The sequence below is a fragment of the Muscardinus avellanarius genome (genome assembly GCF_963383645.1).
Source record: "Muscardinus avellanarius genome assembly, chromosome: 2".
Taxonomy (NCBI): domain Eukaryota; kingdom Metazoa; phylum Chordata; class Mammalia; order Rodentia; family Gliridae; genus Muscardinus; species Muscardinus avellanarius.
The window spans coordinates 142,711,274-142,725,116 of NC_137787.1; the positions used below are offsets into that span (position 1 = coordinate 142,711,274).

Genomic DNA, 13,843 nt, shown 5'->3' on the forward strand with positions numbered 1-13,843 from the left:
CTTTGTTTTTCAAAAGGAGATTAAAAAAATAAATATCTCCCAAGGGTCGTGGTAGAGACCAGAAAAATATTAAAACACAAAATGAATGTTAAGAATAGTATGATTAATTGAAGCTATGTCATGATGACTTTTATATTTAAACATAAGACTCATAAAGTACAATCTTAAGTTTTCATAAATTTTAAAACAACAGCAAGAAATCTCATGCTTTTGGTGTGCTACTTTTCCACACTAAAAAATTCACTCTTTGATCCTAAGTGCTTAAAGAAAAAGTCCAAGACTCACTGGCACTGTACTTTTATCAAAATGAACGAGCCTGACCTTGTCTTTGATTGTACTGTATGCAGCAAGTCTGAAAACAGAATGTCTATCTGAATGGGAAAAAGCATCCAACATTCCAATTCACAAACAAAGCACCTTTGTCTTCTCACAACAAAATCTCTATAAAATCAACAGCTCTATATTACACATTTCCATGTAACTGAAAATACAGTTGCAGTGGATTGGCATGAAAATACTCTCAGGCACTGCTACCAAATGCTTTAAGAATAAACTTTTGCTGGGCATGGTGGTGCATGTCTGTAATCCCAGTACTTGGGTGGCTGAGACAGGACTAGCAGAGTTCAAGGACAGCCTCAGCAAAATAGGAAGGCACTCAGCACCTACTGAGACCTTATTTCAAAAACAAAACGAAAAAATGTTTAAAGGGCTGTAGGTGTAGCTCAGAGGTAGAATGCCCCAGCATTCAATCCCCAGTACCACCAAAAAAAGAAAAAAACAAAAAAAAAAGAGTGGGTTTTTTCAGATTTCCTAGACATTATGTACACAGACTACAGTATTCCTATACACTATGTAATGATGTTTCATTTTGATAAAATGTATGTAGTAATGTTGGTGTTTATTATAATAGAATCTATTACAAAGTGTCTGAAATGTAAAATAATTGCTTTGGTAACCTCCAGTTTCCTTTAGGAAGCACAACCCATACTATGGATGTTAGATTTGAGCAAAGCACAGTGGCCACACTGAATAGACTTCAAGTGGTCTTGAAATGAAACCCCAAGCCCGGAGTATCACAGTCACTCAGGTGGTTGTTACAAGAAGCCTCATGCATACCCAGGTTTGGACCCCAATGCCCTGAAGCCTTTTTAGTTACTGTCATTCACTATCTGAGAATCTCAGCACATCTTCCTTCTAGTTTTCACTTATTAATCAAAACAAAGAATATGCCAACAAATATGCCCAAAATTTAAAAAATGGAACACTTTTTATTTTGTAAAATTCATTATTGTATCTGAAGTTCAAGGAATATACATTTATCACACTTGAACTCCTCAAACATTCTCACATCAAAAATATGTATAGAGCCGGGCGTAGTGGTGCACGCTTGTAATCCCTGCGCTTTGGAGGCTGAGACAGGAGGATCGCACAGGTTTGAGGCCAGCCTCAGCTACTTAGTGAGGCTCTCAGAAACTTAGTGAGACCCTGTTTCCAAATAAAATAGGTCTGGGAGTATAGCCCGGAGGTAGAGACCCTCTGGGTTCCACCCCCAGTACCACCACCACCAAAAAAAAAAAAGTAAAGTGCTGGGCATTGGGCATGGTGACACATCTCTGTAATCCCAGTACATGGGAGGATAAGAAAGAAGAATCACGGGTTCGAGGACAGCCTCAACAATTTAGTAAGACTCTCAGCAACCTAGTGAGGCCCTGTTTCAAAACAAGAAACATAAAAGGCTGACAATGTAGCTTGGAAATAAAACAACATTTAGTTCAACACCCAGAACAAACAAAAAAGGAAGATACAATAGAAAATGTGATTTATAAATATAACTTTTTATTTAAAAATGAGATTTATAAATGTTTAATTATAAACTATACACATACAATTTTGAAGCAAAAACTTAAAGAACTTACAAATGATACATAATGGGAAAAGATCCCTTTGAAGCAAGTATTATAATAATACAAGTCTCTGTGTGTGTGTGTGTGTGGGGGTACTAGGAGTTGAACCCAGAGGCATTCTACCTTTGGGCTACATCTTCAGCACAATTTTTTTATTTCTTATTTGGAAACAGGGTCTCACTGGGTTGATGAGAATCTCAGTTCTTCCTGAGGCTGTCCTTGAACCTGTGATTCTCCCTGCTTAGCCTCCCAAGTACAGGGATTACAGGCGTGTGCCATTATGACCGGATCTATGATAGTCTTTGTGTGTGTGTGTGTGTGTGTGTGGTACTGGGAATAGAACTCAGGGGCATTCTACCTCTGAGCTACACCTCCAGCTTTGTATTTTATTATTTTTGAAATAGGGTCTCACTGAGTTACAAAGGACCTAAGTAGCGGAGGCTGGCCACGAACCACGATCCTCCTCTAAACCACTGGAATGCTAGAATTACAATTCTGTGCCATTACACCCACTATATATATATATATATATATATATATATATATAATTTATATTTAACGAGGATGGAACCTAAGGACATTCTACCTCCAAGCTACACCCCCAGCCCTATTTTCATTTTTGAAACAGGGTCTCAGTGAGTTGCAAAGGGCCTCACTAAGTAGCTGAGGCTCTCCGTGAACTGCAATCCTCCTATCTCAGCCTCCCAAATGCTGGGATTGTAAGTGTGTGTTACCATGGTCGGCTTCTATGATAGTCTTTTGAAAGAGCAAAATTTACAGGTAAACAATTTTAAGCCCAGGACTTTGCAGAGGTGGGCTCATAAAAAAAAGGGTGTGTGATTGTATGATTTTTTTTTGGCGGTAGTAAGGGTGGAACCCAGGGGTTTTTCTACGTCTGGGCTATCCTCCCAGACCTATTGTATACTTTATTTGGAAAAGGTCTCACTAAGTTGCTGAGAGCCTCACTAAGTAGCTGAGGCTGGCTTCGAACCTGTGTGATTCTCCTGTCTCAGCCTCTCAAGCACTGGGATTACAAGCGTGTGCCACCATGTCCGGCTGATTTTATGATTTAATCCAGCAGTTCTCAATTTTTTTAGTTTTGATTCCTTTATACTCATAAAAATCACAAAGAAATTTTGTTTTTGTACGGTTTTATCTCGTGATATTTATATTAGAAAGGAAAATGAAAATTAATAATTTGCAAATAAAAATCTAATACATGTTAACTTAATTTTTTTTTTTTTCAGTACTGGTGATGGAACCTAGGGGCATTCTACCTCCAAGTACACCCCTGGCCCTATATTTTTATTCTTTATTTTTTAAATAGGGTCTCACTTAGTTGTAGAGGGCCTCACTAAGTAGCTGAGGCTATCCACGAACCGCGATCCTCCAGTCTCAGCCTCCCAAATGATGGTATTACAAGTGTGCACCACGATGCCCAGATAACTTAAATAATTTTTGAAAACAACTTTTTCTAAAACAAAACATTCATTAGTGTCAATGCTTTACAGTTTTTGCAAACTTCTTTATTGTCTGATTTAATAAAGAAGCGTGCTTTTGCAACTCAGTCTGTTAACTTATCACTTATTGGGCATTCTCTGGAAAATTCCTCTGTATACTTAAGAACAGAGGAGACTGAAAAAGCTAAGTGATGTCTTAGTATTATAAAAATAGTTGTGGCCCTGCAAATCATGAAAGGCTCTTGAGAACTCCCTGGACTGCCCTACAGTAATCTCATTTTACATTTAAGGACACTGGCTCTCAGGCGGAGTAAGTGAGAAACTCACAACAATGTGCCTGTTAACAGCAGGACACAGACATCAAGTGGTCTGCTTCACTTCTCCTAGGTTAGGTTCTCAGATAGAAACCTGGGAAATGTTGCCAACTGTCCTGTCCTGTTCTCTCTAGTTGCACAGATGGTCACAATATGTTACAAAACAAAACCTTTATTAAAAAAGGAAAATAAACAAATGCAATATATTCTACAATAGGCATACTGTTTGAATTTGAATATTTACTGAAACACTAAGGCAAATTTTACTGCATCTCACCCATGCAAGCTATAATGATAAACCACATAGTAAATATAAATATGGAAAGCAGATTAACTACAATATCTCTATTTATCATATATCCTGTGTCTGAAATACAGTTCAATGTCCTGTTCCAGAAGATCTTCATAAGGTTGGTAGGAATATTGTAAGGAATAAAGATAATCTTTTCTATCAAGGTAGCAAATTACATATAAATGCTCTCCTTTCCCAAGTAGTGATTGTATTTTAAGCATCCTCTGTAACCATAGGCCTGGGTGCCTGTTATGATTTTACATTTGTCTGTTTGCTCCACGTGCAGACTTTTCCCAAATGACATTCATATGACCTCTGGCTGACCAGTTTATTCCAAGTGTACCTTAACGTTTGTCCTGTCAGTAAGCCAATCGATGCCTCTTAGTGTACCTTAGTTTCTAAACTCCCACCTGTCCTAGCAGTAAGCTAATCAATGCCGTGTGTTCTTTAAACTCTTTGTTGAAACTTTCTCTTAGAGAACAGCCAATTGCACATAGTTTTGAACCCAAGCCCTCACCAATCAGGGTAAGGGACAAGACCTTGTCGGGGATAAAAGCTGAGTGGACTGCCAGCTCAGTGCTTGTTTACCAGCCTTTTTACAGTTGCGCACTTTTCTGCAGAATTGCCTTGCCTAGTTACTTTCAATTTTATGAGTTTTTATTTGTGCCTTTCCTAGAATCCGTTTCTACAATATCAAGAGGATGCAAACAATCTGACAATCATGTGGAGTTGTTCTGAAATGCAGATATTTTACATCCCCTAACTAGACCTTATTTTTGTCTTGTTATTTTTTTAAACCAAGGAATCTTCTTGGTCACCTAAAGATTATTTCCTTTGTATCCTACCAGATGGTTCAGATCTTCTTTAAATGGGTCATATCCTTGCTCCTTTAAACAACGGAGTGCCCAGAAAAGCTGGTCTAGTGGAGGGAATTCTTCCCAAGGAACCCATTCCCAACCTAGAAGAGAAAGAGACCAAATCGATGCATTTAGCTGACAGTAAGGGGTGCTTATTTTGGTAAGTTAACCTATATTTGGAAAAAAATTAATTGAATTTAAAAGTGATCTGCTACTCATAAAACAACAACAGTATTGATGTTTTGCATCAGCTGGGTTATACAAATACAATTTGTATTTAGAATGAAAAAAAAAATTTTTTTTGGTGGTACTGGGGGTGGAACCCAGAGGCTTTCTACCTCCGGGTATACTCTCAGACCTATTTTATATTTTATTTGGAAACAGGGTCTCACTAAGTTGCTGAGGCTGGCTTCGAACCTGTGTGATCCTCCTGTCTCAGCCTCCCAAGCACAGGGATACAAGCGTGTGCCACCACGCCCAGCTAAGAATGAAAATTTTTAAGAAGAAAATAGTGGCCATGTAAAACATTGCTATTTGAAATGAAAGCCAAGTTTACCAAGACTATATCATGATAAAACTCAGATTTAGCATTATTCAATGTTTAATTAGGAAATATTTAATGTCTAAATATTTTAAAAAATTGTCTAAAAATACAAAGAGCTTTAAATTTCTTAACAATTTTTCTAAACAAAATATGGTAGATTACAAAATTTCCAGGTTATCCTCCATCTCTTAAAACAATAGAAGCTGTATAGAGAAAAGAAGCATTGTACCTTGGTATATTAGACAGAAAGACAAATACAGAGGGAGCTGATTACAAAAAACAAAGTCCACTGAAACAGATTTAACAGTGTTTATTAGTTATAAAATGCATGATATTTTAGGAAACAATTCTAGGGAATGGTGTTTTCTTTAATGACTTAAACACAAAGCACAGATGCTCATGAAAGGTATATTAATATGTTAAGATGTAGGCTCTAATAAATGTTTTTACCTTTATGTACTATTTCTTCTATTAAGTATTTTCTGCTACAAAGGTATGTATTTATACTCTGAGAAGGCAGGAGACAAAACATGAAATTTTAACAAGTACAAGAAATGATTAGCAACTGGGAGTGATCAAACACTAACTGCTGAGAGAGACAGAAACAGAGAGATTGAGTGCCCAATAATGTACTGCAAAATGCTCAATTAACCAAATCCCAAGAGGTCTGTCTGTGAAGTTTATCCCATGTCCTAGTAAAGAAAATGTCTAGCTGATCTTAATTATGATCAAATGGATAGAGGAAGAATGCACTAAATGGTAAGCTGAAGCACACTCTCCAGATCCAGGACCTGAGGAACACGGTCCAGAGAGGGCATCATGACACTGTAGATAAAGCAAAGACCCACTGCTGGAGTGTGTCGCACAAAGGTTGATGTGCTGGAGACCTGATTCCCAGGTAGCTATGGCGAAACTGAAAGGTGGTAGAATCCAATGGGTACTGAGCCAGTATTGACTGCCAATAAGGGCAGCATTAATTGCTAATAAAAACAAGCTTCCATACTAAAGCAGAACAATACAAATTTTTAATTTTTTAAAAAATTTTTGGCGATACTAGAATCCAGCATTCTACCTCCAAACTACACTCCCAATCTTAATTTTTATTCTTTTTTTTTTTTTTTTCAGTACTGGGGATGAAACCCAGGGGCATTCTACCTTCAAGCTACACCCTTAGCCCTATTTTTTATTCTTTATTTTGAAACAGGGTCTCACTGAGTTGCAAAGTGCCTCTGTAAGTATCTGAGGCTGTCTGCGAACCACGATCCTCCTGTCTCCGACTTCCAAATGCTGGGATTACAAGTGTGTGCCACACACCCGGCTTTTAATCTTTATTTTCATACAGGGTCTTACTAAGTTGTGGAGGGCATAAGTATCTGAGGCTGGCCACGAACCTGCCATCCTTCTGTCTCAGCCTCCCAAGTACTGAGCCACGCCTGGCTCTTTTTTATTTGTTTCTAAGCTGTCAGCCAAGAGCTCTGACCAAGGGTTGACCTTGGTCAGCTAAAAGTTGGCTGTTAGGCTGGCCAAACACTGAGTGCTAAATTTACAGACACCTGCACTTAGAAAAGAATTATGCAGACTCTCACAAAAATTTGGACTAAAGTTAAAAGATGGAAAAGCAAGCTGTATTAATGCAATATTAATTATTAATAACAAAATAATTATAGCCCTAAAACCTTCATACTTTAAAAGGCTATATTCCTGTGTCTTTATTATAACAAGCTTTTAACATAATAACTTCTAGCGGATAAGAGATTAAAGGATTCTGAAAACTTACTAAGGATACTGAATACAACTTTAGTACATGAGACCACTGGGACAAAGTTTCATATGGCAAAGAATACACATACACACACACACACACACACACACACACACACACACACACACACACACACACTCCACACTCTCTCTCTCTCTCTCTCTGGTTTTGAGATTTTTATCTTTAGCTTATTTCCTTACTGTTTTATAAGAATTAATGTAAAGCCCTCAGATCAGTGCTCTTGTCATTAAAGCTTTTAGAGCATTCAATTCAAAACAGATAATAGTTAACTGTTTTGTCAGCATCATAATTTTCTGTAAAAGCATCATTTTTCACCTGTGTAGGTGAAAAAACTGAGGAATACACGTTTTCTTTAAAATCATAACCTGAAAAATTATTAAACCCTAATCAAAAAATGAAAACTTACTGTGTGCTTATTGTGTTCACTAGGGTTTTATATGTATTAATTCATTTAATTCCTACATGAACCCATCTGAAATGGTTACTGTTATCACACATGAAAAAAAGGCCCAGATGCTAATAATTTGCCTAAGATCACAAAGCACAAAGTAGAACTGGGACACACACCCACACAGCCTGGTTGCTTATGTTCCTCAGAATTTAAGCATATTTACATATCTGTATTGTCTTGGTCTGTTTGGGCTGCTCTAACAGGACACCTTAGACTAGATAGTGTATGGACAACAGAAATTTATTTTCCCATAGTTTTGGAGGCTGGAAGTCTCAAGACAAGACACTGATGGATGTGCTGTCTGGGGATGACCCACTTCCTGCTCACAGATGGCCATCTTCTAACTCCCCATACAGAGGAAGGGCTGAGGGGCCTATGTGGAGTCTCCTTTACAGGGTATTAACCCCATTCATGAGGATTGGCCCTCATGATTTAATAGAACCCCAGTGGCTCTACCCTATTACCATCACCCTGGGATTAAGAATTCAACATAATGAATTTTGAGGGAAGGACACAAATATGAAGAGAATTTAATATTCCAACAATACTATATAGTTATATGTATATATATTAACATATAAATGTACAGCAACTTAGTGAGGCTCTCCACAACTTAGTGAGATCCTGTTTCCTAATAAAAATAAAGTAGGGTGAGGGTGTAGCTCATAGGCAAAATGCCCGAGTTCAATCCCTAGTACAAAAAAAGTTTAAATTTAAGTAATAATATATATAAACATGTGATTATAAACAATTCCCTTACTTTCATTTTTTTCAGGTTCTACATTCTTTGGTTCTGATTCATGATTCATATCTACTTCTCCTTTCATTAATATAGTAACGTAATGATAATTCTCCTCCTCGATGAAAGAATTCACCACTGAGGCGAAGCGGACATTTTTCAGATGAAGAGCTGCTTCTTCCCACGTTTCTCTTTGAGCACACTCTTCCCAGGTCTCACTGGAAAAGAGAAACATACCATTGTATTAAATCTACTTAATATAATTTTTTTTGCCATGAAATTCTTTTTTTGGTACTGGGGATTGAACCCAGAGGCATTCTACCTTTGAGCTACATCCACAGCCCTTTTTTTATTTTTTTTGTTTTGAAACAGGGTCTCCAAAAAAAAAAAAAAAAAAAAAAAAAAGAAAGAAAGAAAGAAACAGGGTCTCATGAGGTTGCTGAGAGTCTCATTAAGTTGCTGAGGCTGGTCTTGAACCTGCTATCCTCCTGTCTCAGTCTCCAAGTACTGGGATAACAAACGTGCACTACCATGCCAAACGGCCATGAAATTCTTGATAAGATGTTTCTAGTGTAAAGCAAAAACTGTAATTACTTTATACTTCTTTTGTGTGTTTGTGTGGTACTGGGGATGGAACCCAGGGGCAGTCTATCTACAAGCTATAACCCCCAGCCTTCTTTTTATTCTTTATTTTGAAACAAGGACCTAAGTTGAGGAGGGCCTAAGTTCTTGAGGCTGGCCTCGAACCTGTCATCTTCCTGTCTCAGTCTTCCAAGTCCTGGAATTACAAGCGTGCACCATCATGTCCAGCAATTAAGAACTTTTATTTACTAATTCATAGTTTATCTGAAGATGATAAACACTGATGCTTTTGTAAAATCTGAAAACTACTGTAAAAATCCTATGTGCTAAAAGATCATATGAATTTCATATTTTATAAAGGAGAAAGTCTGATTAAAAGGTACTAGAATAGCCGGGCATGGTAGCGCATGCTTGTAATCCCCGCGCTTGGGAGGCAGAGACAGGAGGATCGTGCAGGTTGGAAGCCAGCCGCGTGCTGGCTTAGGAGACCCTGTTTCCAAATAAAAAATATAAAAAAAAGTAGGTCTGGGAGTGTAGCCCGGAGGTAGAAGGGCTTCCAGGAACCCCAGTACCACCACCAACAACAAAAAAGGTACTAGAATAAAGCTTCTGCTTTTAACTACCACTTTATAAGAAATATAAGTGGAGCAGAAGAACACAAATATAGTAAATTATTTTTGTTAAACAGGAAGCTGGTGTCCTTTTGGGTGGGCGAGGGAAGAACAGTAATATGAAAGAACAAGCTCCGTTTGTTTTATGTGTGTTTGAAATTTTTTCACACAGTACTAAAGAAATATGCGCTGCCCCTGGATGTTTCAAGATGCTATTTATCAGTTATTGTTTCTTGTTTTGGTGGTACTCGGGGTGGAACCGAGGGGCTTTTCTACCTCCGGGCTATACTCCCAGACCAATTTTATATTTTATTTGGAAACAGGGTCTCATTAAGTTGTTGAGAGCCTCACTAAGTAGCTGAAGCTGGCTTTGAACCTGTGCGATCCTCCTGTCTCAGCCTCCCAAGCGCTGGGTTTACTTACAAGCGTGCGCCACCACGCCCGGCTTATCTGTTATTGATTTTAATCTTCCACTTCAGAGAATCCACTTTTTAGCAAACCCTTGGCTTTTTTCACTCTAGTATGGAACTTTTAAATTTTTTGTGGTACTGGAGACCTACCCGTTTTAAAAAGGATGACATGGGGGCGCAGAGTCTCACTGTCCCATTAGAGTGCAACGCAGCCGGCAGGTAGTAAATACCTGTGTTCATCTACAGTACTTGGACGCGGTGCAAGGTCAGCGACAACGCCTCGCTGCTCGAGGTTTAGAAGCACCCACTTTCCTTCTCTTGGGCGCAAGGACTATGGAAAAAAAGCCTCTCAGGACAGCCCCACCGGGTCCCGCCCCTCCGCGCCCCGCACAGCGCCACCTGCCGGGAGCGCGGGCGCAGCACGCACGGCTCGGGCTCGCGCCTTCCGGCCCCGCAGTCCCGGGGCTGACCTGGGGGCTGCTCACCCGAACTCCAAGTGACCTCCCGGAAGCTGAAAACTGCCGGCGCCGAACGACCCTTTCCTCTTCCCCAGGAGGACGCAGCGAGGATGCCCGCTGCTGGTCACCACTACTCCGACCCCGACTCCGGGCCGCCGAGCCCGCGCCTCCACGCTGGCCGCCATCGCGCGCCGACCTGCCGGGCCGAGGCAGGAAGTGACGTCACCCGCCCCGCGCCGTCCTCCAATCACTGCGCGCGCCGCCGCCGGCGCCCAAATCAAAGCCCGAGCCCGCGGTCCCGCCTGAACCCGCTCTGCTGTCACCTTGGGAGCCTGGGGTTCCATCCCCGCGGATGGCCAGCGGAGAGCTGCTTTAACCAAGGCCACTTGCCGTGTCAGCGGTCAGGTATCCCCTCCCACATCCCGCCAAACCGCACCTTTGCAGGCACCCGCTTTTATAACCCTCGATACCGGGGCGCGTTCGTTGGGGGACCCTTTCCACCCCCAAGTGAACTCATTCTCGCTATAGTTCAAATCAGTGAGGTGCCAGGGCAGGGGCAGATCCTGTAGAAACATTCCTGCGTAAATGACCACGAAGACTGCTCACAAGTGTTCTTTGGAAGTAAATAAGGACTAGTCAATATATGGTGCTTAGGATGAGTTATCAATTTGAGAAGAAAATAAACACTATTCCATATATCTGCACACCACGCACCAAATAAAAATGAAATACAAAAGGGAAAAAAACAACCCTGCTGAATCAGTGAACTGTAAACAAATTATTAATCTTGGAATGGGGAAGAAAGTCTAAAAAGTGAATTTTTTTACTAAAGTATATGTATATAATTTAAAGAGCCAAACACTACAACAAGTACAAAAGCTGCAATAACAATTTTACCTTCTGGACAATTAATTTCAACTATTTAGATTATAATTTTTTATATTGTATACTTGTTTTTTTTTGGCGGAACTGGGGGATGGAACCCAGAGGCATTGTACCTCCAAACTACACCCTCAGCCCTAGTCTTTAGTGGTGAGGAATGTGCTGGTATTGGAAAGTTGCTTTGGTATTAATTTCAGAATGTAATAAGTAGTCAGGGCCTGGGTGCTGCAGCAGGCACTCAGGCAGCTCTTTATAATGCAGAGTTCCCCTTAGCAAAAGTGATTACCAAGTACACAAAAGAGTTGTAGCTCAGGGCCTTTATATTTTAAAGATAAGTTTATGTAATAAATAACTAATAACAAATAGGCAAAAATCTTCAAGGACGTGGGAGGATGGTACAGGCCTTCCTCAAAGATGGCATATGCCGTATGACCCCTGACTTTGTTAACCAAGTAACACATCTTGGTTGTAACAAAGACTTATGCTTGCACCAGAGCTAATGAGCGGGCCCACATCTGCATCAGGGCAAGAAGAAGGCTTTTGGTCAAGCAGGCTGGGAGATAGTAAATCTTCATAATCATATCAAAAGGCTTATACCAGGGATAATACATCGGGTCAGGAAGACTATTGGTTAAGCAAGATGGGAGACAACAAATATTTATAAAAACTGTTTTATATTTAAAACCTCAGTGTCTTTTTTTAAGGCACTCCACTATGTTGTTCCTCTCATATACTGCTTTACTATTCTGTCCCTTTTTCTGCCTTTGTAATAATAAAAATTGCATAAGCTTACAGCAATATAGTTCTAGCTATTTTTTTCTAAATTAGCCCAACAAGAACCCACATGTTTCCATCTCACTCCGTTATATTTAGTCTTTTTATTATTTTGAAACAGGGTCTCGCTGAGTTGCAAAGTGCCCCGCCAAGTAGCTGAGGCTGTCCCTGAACAGCAATCCTCCAGTCTCTGCCTTCCGAATGCTGAGATTACAAGCATGAGCCACCACACCTGGCTTGTGTAGGTATTTCTAAGTATGTTCATTTTATGCCCTAAGGAATCTATTAAAAAGTTACTAGTATACGTTAATTTAGTAAGGCCATACATTTCCAAAGTTAATATACAAAGTAAATTACATATACTAGCAATGAACAATCAATTGAATTTTAAAACCAATACCACTCACAAGCCAGGCGTGGTGGCGCATGCTTGTAATCCCAGTACTTGAGAGACTGAGACAGGAGGATTGTGTAGGTTCGAAGCCAGCCTCAGCTAGTTAGTGACACTCTCAGCAACTTAGTGAGACCCTGTTTTCAAACAAAATATAAAATAGGTCTGGGAGTATAGCCTGGAGGTAGAAAGTCCCTGGGTTCCACCCCCAGTATCACAAAATAAAACCAATACCATTCACAATGGCATAGAAAATACAAAATAAGGATAAATTTAGCAAAAGATGTGTTTTCTTACTAAATCTTTGATAAAATTTAAATAAAAGGAAATAAATATTGATTATGGTTCAAAAGGCGCAGTATTGTTAAAATCACAATCTTTTCCAATTTGTTTTTATAAATTCAGTGCAATCCTAATCAAAATGCCAGAAGGCTGTGTAAAGGGATAAACCTTAGATAATGTCAAAAACATAGATGAATCTCAATTGCATCATGCTAAATGAAATAAGTCAGATGTAAAATCCTGTCATGCTGAATGATTCCATTTATATGATGCCCCCTAAAACTTATGTGTTAGATGAGGCAGCCATGTTTGGAGCTAGAGCCTAGCTGCTAGAAAAGGGTCCCTGGACTTGGCCAAGGACAGTGTTTCTTAGGAAATTTCTGCATCTCCCCTTCTTTCTCTCTATACCCTGTTGCCATGAGCTGAAAATAAGCTTTCATCTTCTCTCTCCACTCCCTGCCATTATGCCCTAAAGTTCACTGCACAGGGCCAGGACTTCTGAGACCTCTAGGACTGTGAGGAAATACATCCTTCTTTGAGGTTGTGTATGTCAGGTCTTTGGGTCTCAGCAGTGAGAATGCGAAAACATGAGACTCTGAAATAGGCCACTCTAGTCATAGAAAATAGGTCAGTGTTTGCCTGGGACCAAAGGTTCAGAGTAGGGTTGACTACAAAAAGGCATGGGGCATTTTTTGGGGTGATTGAATGGTTCTGTGTGTTGTTATGGTGATGGTAACTTGACTGTATTTTTAAATCAGGATTGTATAATAATAAGTAGGGCAAATTTTATTTTGTGTTTATTAAACCTCAATACAGCTGTCATTTTTTTCAAAAAAAGTAAAAAATAGAAAAATGCAAAGTGTACTTATAGAAAGGAAAAATCAAGATGTATTTGAGCAGTGGAGAGGGTCAGGGCCATGCAAAACTAAGCTGCTGCACTTAACATCAGAAGCTGTCGTCTTGTGGGTAGGGTTGCATCTCTCAAGACTCTCTTTCTGGGGAGGCCAGCATTAGGCTGGGGCAACAGGAAGGCAGGCTCCTCCTCTCACTGGGCCTGGGAGGACTTTGGGGCCTGATAGGGTTCCTGGTCATAGGAATTCCTATTAAAA

General features: G+C 39.8%; 1 protein-coding gene and 1 long non-coding RNA gene across 2 annotated transcripts in view; both read right to left on the reverse strand.

Moving 5' to 3' along the window:
* LOC308259062 overlaps positions 1–13,843 on the reverse strand; it is a 40,361-nt gene that overhangs the window by 7,975 nt on the left and 18,543 nt on the right. The gene's annotated exons all lie outside the window — the stretch shown is intronic.
* Positions 4,789–10,590, reverse strand: NUDT15 (nudix hydrolase 15; the record flags this gene model as incomplete). The annotated part of the gene is made up of 3 exons (XM_080719946.1): positions 4,789–4,928; positions 8,366–8,562; positions 10,433–10,590. The coding sequence occupies 3 exons, from the start codon at positions 10,588–10,590 to the stop codon at positions 4,789–4,791; spliced, it is 495 nt and encodes a 164-aa protein (XP_080576072.1).